The sequence below is a fragment of the Sinocyclocheilus anshuiensis genome, unplaced genomic scaffold, assembly GCF_001515605.1.
Source record: "Sinocyclocheilus anshuiensis isolate Anshui unplaced genomic scaffold, SAMN03320099.WGS_v1.1 scaffold311, whole genome shotgun sequence".
NCBI lineage: Eukaryota > Metazoa > Chordata > Actinopteri > Cypriniformes > Cyprinidae > Sinocyclocheilus > Sinocyclocheilus anshuiensis.
This window is the reverse complement of record NW_015549606.1, coordinates 1,701,645-1,709,557: the sequence shown is the minus strand read 5'-3', so window position 1 is coordinate 1,709,557 and position 7,913 is coordinate 1,701,645. Positions and strand designations below refer to the sequence as shown.

Sequence of the window (7,913 nt, the reverse complement as noted above, 5' to 3'; positions counted from 1 at the left end):
AGTTTTAAGGCCTGTTCACACCAAGAATGATAACTATAAAGATAACGATATTAGCGTCCACACCAGCTAACAATATCGTCTGTTTATTCTAAGCGCACGCTCGCCTGCTGCTTTAAAGCTCGTGACAGCAGGATTGATTATGATTGGCTGTCAATATTTTTAGCGTTCATCAGCTGGAAAAAATCGTTCTGAAAGTGATTCCAACGATATCGTTTCTCTGTGCCTTTATCGTTATAGCTGTGGTGTGGACTCTGCTATTCTTTATTATTGAGAACGATTTTTAGAACTATATCTTTATAGTTATCGTTCTTGGTGTGAACGGGGCTTTACACTTATCCTGTTTTCTTTTTTTTTTGACTCTGCAAAGCCTATTTTTACTTAAATTTTGCACTCCGTGAGTGTTAATTTTGGACCCTGACTTCAACATTTCCCAAACCAACAAAATAACAATCATGTAATATTCCTCTCTCTCAATTTTTACTGGTGTTCCAATGTTTACCCTTCCGCCTGCCAAAAGTGGCACAAGGTTTCTGACCCCTCATTTGTGTTAGCTAGATATTACACGGCATGCATGCAACAAAGCAGTCTCTTGGTATCAAGATGTAAATTCATGAAATAGTGGGCTCTAGTACAGTTTTCTCATTGCCAAAGTAGTGCATTGAGTGTTTAGCAGAAATATGCAAATTTTGCCAGTTAGCCAGTTAGTTGGAATGATGCTTTATGAGTGTCAGTAACCTGGACAGAAGCGACTACATCAATCAAATAACCCCGTGTGCTAACAGATACAAGCCCATGCTTGTTTTAAATGCTGTGATCTTTCACACCCTGGCTTAATGAATCTCAATGAGCTCTCACAGTGTGAGTAGAGCTCATGTCGTACACTACAGTAGCTGAGTGAGTGTTACTCCTCCCCAGCATATTATCATCTCAGAGCTAACGAAAAGTCTAATGAGTGTAATAAGAACGGGGAAACGGAGCACAGACAAAGCTCATGGGATGAGGAGGCTCAACGCTGTGATTTTAACTTTATAATTGCTGTAATTGTGGTGCCTTTGTTTTGTGATGTTTCTAGAATCCAATGATAAACGTTTCAATCTGGACTCAACTGACCACAACGGACCTAAAGAAGCCATGAATGATCTGCAATAGACATCTTCTATTGACAGCTGAACCACGTCATGCTATTAATTTTTATGTCAGTCCCTGTGTAGCGCTTATTAATGAGTCCACTGTACATTAATGAGTAATTTTAGATGTCTCATGGCAGAAGAATTATAGGCTTTATGCTGTTACAATAAAGCCCCCCACCACACAACCCTCCTAACTCGACTTAGCCAGGAAAAAAAAACTAATAACTGTCACAGATTGAGACAAAGGCTATAATCAGGTTCCTGTGTTTTAAAAAATGGCCGTCTCAGTGCTGTCACCAGCTAAAGTGGCTGTGATTTCTAAGATTATTGTGTTGGCTGCTCTTTGTTCACTCTGTATTTTTTCTTTGTCGGATAAGAAAATGCCAAAAAAAAACTAATTACTGTCACAGATTGAGACAAAGGCTATAATCAGGTTCCTGTGTTTTAAAAAATGGCCGTCTCAGTGCTGTCACCAGCTAAAGTGGCTGTGATTTCTAAGATTATTGTGTTGGCTGCTCTTTGTTCACTCTGTATTTTTTCTTTGTCGGATAAGAAAATGCCTGGCTATGATTCATTTACTCTAGTTAAAAGGAAGGGAGGAATGAGGGGGATGGAGAAGGATGAAAAATGAAGTATAAACGAGATTAACTTCTATGGATTAAGGGCCTGTGTGAAACTATTTACAATAGTTATTTACTATTTATTCTAAAAGATTACTGTAGTTTTAAAGGATTGTCACTGTGTATTCTGAAAGGGCAGAACAGGTTCAGCAGCAGTTAAAGGGCTGATTAATTTCTGAGGGAGTGGAAAGCATCCAGTTAGTTATTGCTAAACAATTTACTGGGAAATAATGCAACAGACTCATTTACTGTATAAACAGCATAAATGTCATAAACCTGGGTTTTGTGCTCAAATGCTGGATTCATAATTGCAAGTAATGTGCGAAACATATTCAATTTTACTGTATGTGGAACTAAACAAAATATTTTGTTCCTCGGCAAGAGTGATAGACATATTTTCAAACAATTTATGCCCTGTTTTTTTAAATAATGTTAAATCCTTTTATGTTTGATAATTAAATTGACAGACTTCTTGTGAAGTTAATTACATGTTTCAATTGAATTTAATGGTAATTAAGGATTATTTTATGACAGGCTCACTGTACTGACACATTTCCAGGAATTAATCAGGTTTGTAAACTGAGAGCCATATGCCAATCCAATAGACAATCTAAAGTTTTAGCTGTTACATTTTTTTATTGAGATAGAAGACTGAGAATAATAATAAGTTATTCATATGAAGTCAGGATGAATCAGAAGTAACTGCAGATCTTTTATTCCAAATAGTGAAATACATCACGGTTGTTGATTAGATTTTAAGATCATTTAAAAATGGAGACAAATGCGATCTTGAAGGTACAGGGATTAAGTGGACTAAATGATTTGGAAAAGTCCGGCATGCCTCACCAGGGAGAAGTCTGTTGTTTTCATTTGAAGATCGAGTTAAAAAGGATTTTATTACAAGAAAATTCAAAATTTAAAAGAAATAAAACATGCATGGATGTATAGTTCACAATAAGATCAATGCATTTCAAAAATATTTCATGCTGACTTTAAGTGTCATGCATAGAAGGAACTTAAAGGATTGGGAATTGCATGCATTACTTGTCTGCTAAAATTGTGATATATGAGTATGCTTGTTCTGGAATTTAACTTTTTTAGGGTTGTGCTGCGTATTCACTGCAGTTAACATCAGTGTCGGATCCTAGAGTGTCAATGTTTACTCCTGCAAAGTTCTCATCCACAGTCTGCTCTTTGTTTCAGTGAAAAAAATAAAATAAAAATTCATACAATTGTTCCTCTTCTCATGAAATGCATCCACTAAGCTCAGCGTGACCCACATTTTTAGTTCTTACTTACTCACAGGATGTAATACTAGTCTTGTTGGTTTTTACACTCAAGATCCGTTTGATTTGCTGTTTGAGTGTTTTATTAATGTTTTTTTTGTGTATGTGTGTGTGTCTCACTAGCCTTCGTAACCCTTCTAAATGGTGACCAGGCACAGGATGCCATCCGAACTCTGCACCAGACATCAGTCCGAGGCCGTGACGTCACCGTCCAGCTTCAGCCCACGGACTCTCTCCTGTGTGTCACCAACCTGCCCTACACAGTCACTGCCAGCCAGTTTCAAGAGCTGGTGCGCTCCTATGGCAACATTGAACGCTGTTTCCTGGTGTACAGTGACCTTACGGGCCACTCCAAAGGCTACGGCTTTGTGGAGTACATGAAGAAGGACTCGGCCTCCAGGGCACGGTCAGAACTCTTGGGCAAACCGCTGGGCGACCGTGCACTCATGGTGCAGTGGGCTGACGTCAACCACCTGACCTCTGCTGACCACCTCCACTCCAAGTGCCTATGCGTGGATCGCCTGCCGCTAGACTTTGAAGACTCGGAGGAGCTGGCACACATTTTTTCAGAAAGCTACAAACCAGTCTTCTGCCAGGTGAGATGTGAAGAAAAGTAACAGGGCGTTTGTATTTAGGCAATTCACCTCCACCGACATGGCTGGAAAGAATTATTTTATAGAAAAAATGATTTGGTGAAGTAAAGTTGAAAATATTTCTTAGTCCAACAGAGAAATTATTTCTGTAGGGCTACTGCAGTCCAGCGGAATGTGTTGGTTGCTGCCACTTGCAGTCTTTTAAAGGAATAGTTCACCCAAAAATGAAAATTTTGTCATCATTTAATCACCCTCATCTTTGTTTCAAGCTTGTATGACTTTCTTTATTCTGTGGAACACAAAAGGAGAAGTTTAGCACATTGTTTCTGGTGCTGTTTTTCATACAATGAAAGTGAAAAAATGGGAACTGTCAAGCTTCAGAAATTACATAAAAACACCCATAAAAGTTTGTGAGACAAATTAATTCAGTTTTTGATTCGCTTAAAAGGACCAGCTCATTTGAGTCATTTATATAGCAATCTGGCCACAGTGATTGTGCTGTATGTTTTTGAATCACATAAAAATGGCTTATAAGAGTCATTTGTTAGGGAATCAGACTAAACTTATTGTGCTGAGCTTTTCTGATTCACTAAAGAAATGGCTCATGAGAGTTTTTTTCAGTAATTAGACTACACTGATTGCTGTGTATGTTTTGTTTCACTTAAAAGAACTGCCCTTTAAGAGTCATTTGCTTGGGAATCAGAATACACTGTGAGTTTTTTATTCACTTAAACATTCAATTTGCCAAAAAGAACTGATGAGTTTTTCTGATTCACTTAAAGAAATGGCTCATCTGTTTGAGAATCTAATTGCATGGTATGTTTTTGACTTGCTTAAAAAAACAAGAAGATAAACATAAGAATAATTCTTTCAGAAATATGACGCTGCATTGATTTGAATTTGGCTAAAAAACGGTTTATAAGTGCACTTCATTTTAGAATCCAAGTACTGTGATGGATTTTTCTGATTCAAGAAAAGAATGGCTTATAAGTGTCATTTGTTTGGTATTTAGACTGAACTGTGCTTTGTTTGACTCATTAATGTTCATCAAAAAAGGCTCATAAGGGTAATTAGTTCAGGAATCAGACTACACTTGTCACACATTTCTTCATTAGCATCATTTGGTTCCAGTATTTTTTTGGAACCGTTTCTCAATACAACCCGGGTTTCTGTTCCCAACCTAGTCATTAGAGAAGTACTGATGATCTGATTGTGGCTTTAGAGGTTGAGTTCTGTTGCCAGACTTGGTGACGAGGACTTGTGTGGAAACCCTACCCAGCCTTCACTTCTGTCTCCACTGTGTTAATAAGAGAGAGCTTTTCACCATACAGACCTTCTGCAGAAATCAATACCGCCCAGGAAAACTGCCTTTAAGTGCTGATGCAGGATACGGTTTCCTCAACCTCCATCCTAATCAAAACCATTAAAGCTAAAGGGCAACTTTAGATCTACAGTTAGGGCCAACACCAGCCAACACAGAAATCAATACGCTACACCCTCTCAATCCCATGAAGTTTTGCAGCAGCACTAAACCCACAACATCTGCTGGAGTGTATGAGATGTATCAAACTCTCAGGACTTTGACCTCAAATTGCATCACAGTGCTCTCAGGCCTCTTTAATACACAAGCTTTGCTTCAAGAATCAATAATGGAGCTCTCTGAATATTGCCGCCCCCACTACTGTACAGAAATGAGATAACTCGATGAACTGCGCAAGTGATTCAGCTCATTTCTGTGCAGGGGATGCCGGAAAATAAGATGCAAAATGTGCCTCATGTCGACAGAAAATGTCTCATCAATATTTAGGAGGTTTTTAATGATCTAAAAGCTTCTTTTATAACTGGATGATGATTGGAAAGAGTGACTCTAGTAATGTGTTCTCCTAATTGGAGTTCTTCAACGCAGCTGTTTAGATATATGGAGTTATTTCAGGGTTTATTCAGTCCTTCTGTTGTAATAGCGCAGTGGTTTTCAAACCTTTTCAGTTGGTTGATCACTTTAAAAGTAAAACAAAAACAGTTATTCACCCTTAGTTTCACTTTTACAATTTTTCTAGACTGCTGTTTTGCTCATTTCATTGAAATTTAAATAGACTGCTAATTAACTAGATGTGAATTAAACTAAATGAGCCAGTTGTTCACTATTTATGAAGTTTAACTACACAACTTGCATCCACTAACGCATAGATGATGACATTATTGAAGTGAGACAACAAAAAAACTATATCACAAATTAACAGTTGTTTAATTAATTGTTATGAGTATATTAATCAGTCATTAGTCAAATTGCTCAGTAGTGGTGCTTTCTATAAATTGTATTTATTTGTTAAAACACTTAAATCTTATTCACACACTGCACATTTATACCTGGGATGTCTCAGTTGATCACAAGACACACAAGAACCAATTATGAGGCAGAATATCTCCTTTGTGTTCCTTGAAGGAAAGTCATACTGATATGAGGGTGAGTAAATGACATTTACTGGCTTAAAGTCAGATTAGCTTGATCATAGTTCTCATTTAGAGTGATGACGAGGTCATGTTTGACTCTCCACACATGATGCAAATTAAGTGTATTTCTCAAAACTACTATGGTGTGATATGAAATTACAAAACTCTTGAGTTTAGTTGACAGAAAATGTAAGCGCCAATAGATGTGTTTGAAAATGCATCTTTTTTTTTCTTTCTCACATCCCACCTCCCACTTTGTCACTCGTTCATCTCGCAGTCCCCCTCCCTTCTGTCAACTCTCTTCCTTTTGCCTTTCTTTTTGAGAAAGACAGCAGCAGTTATGTTATTAGATGACTCAGCGCGTCTATGACGGGCATATTCTAACCCTGGCACATATGATGGTCTCACATACACACAAAGACTGACAGCTGAACGCACACACAGTGCATCCAGATATATTTAGGTGGATGTGATTAATAGCAAGTGGAGAGTTTTGATTTTGTTATTGCTGCTTTCTGTTTTTCTTTATCCATTCCTTTCCCTCCCTCTCTTTGTCTGCTCTCTGTTTGTCTCTGTGTTTTTCTTTATGTTTCCTTTCGGCTGATATGAAGGTCAACTCATCTGCTGACCCGTGACCTGACACCCTCAGTAGATTTTGAAGGCTGTCATAACACACCCACAAACAAACATGTCACTTTTTAAGACAACCTCCTTCTTAAAGATGGGATATGAAGATGCACACAGTATATACTTTTAAAATAAGTAACCATGAATGTTTAATGTCTAAAAATATTCATATTGATCGTACAGATTAAGTGATGTGATTTTTAATGCTGTTGCATTATTATTGACCACATGTAGGTCATTTGAAAAATGTATATATCCATTTAGATGTTTGGATTGACATGCTTTTAAATTTATCCCTTATTATTTTGCTGTACATGCATTTTTGCACTGCTTTTATTTTTTATTATATCACTTTGGTTTAGTGCTTGCATGTTGAGTGCATGTATATATCTGTCATTGTTTTATTCCCAGGCTGTGATGTTTCTTCTAGGTATATAAAGATGTTCAACATGATCATTCTGTCCAATTTACAAATACAATTTGTCTGCTTAGACCAGTGTAATTTTACTCTTAGCTATATACTATAATGATATGATATTTTAATTAGAGATGCACCGATTGCAATTTTCTTGGCCGATTCCGATTTTTCGTTAGTGTGATCTGCCGATACCGATTTTTGCCGATTCCGATTTTCTTTCTAATAACTATAATTGACAGCATATACAAACAAAAATCTACTTTTCTTTAACGCAAAGTTTTATTTTCATAAAAAAAAACACAAGTAAAAAGTCGGTAATAAAATAAGAACAAATAAAAAAATGGCAAACAACAGCACAATAAATGCAATAGAATAAAGAGAACTATGAAACTAAGTTTTTCAGGTTAAGTAAGTTTTTATTCAGGAACGAAATACTACAGAAATGAAAGTAATCAAATGTAAAATAACACATCCAGTGTTATTTTAGATTTGATTATACTACAGAAATTAAAGTAATCAAATGTAAAATAACACATCCAGTGTTATTTTAGATTTGATTACTTTAATTTCTGTAGTCTTCATTGTAAAAATTAAATACATATTAATGCTTACCATTAAAGTTATAAAACGTATTCAGTCAAGAGCAGAAAATTCTTTTCTTTTGTTCTTTGATTAACGTGCCTTAATTAGCATCAAGCCTAGTATTCCCATGTATTTCCATGCAGTTATTATTCAGCATTTTACAAATTTATTGAGAAAAAAATTGTATGCAATTGTATATAATTTAT

At 36.4% G+C, this 7,913-nt stretch overlaps 1 protein-coding gene across 1 annotated transcript in view; it reads left to right on the top strand.

Moving 5' to 3' along the window:
• Positions 1–7,913, top strand: part of LOC107659056 (ribonucleoprotein PTB-binding 2-like) — a 92,791-nt gene that overhangs the window by 47,354 nt on the left and 37,524 nt on the right. The window contains exon 3 of the mRNA XM_016447870.1: positions 3,160–3,632. Within this exon, the coding sequence (XP_016303356.1) occupies positions 3,160–3,632 (473 nt within the window). The remainder of the gene's footprint in view (positions 1–3,159; positions 3,633–7,913) is intronic.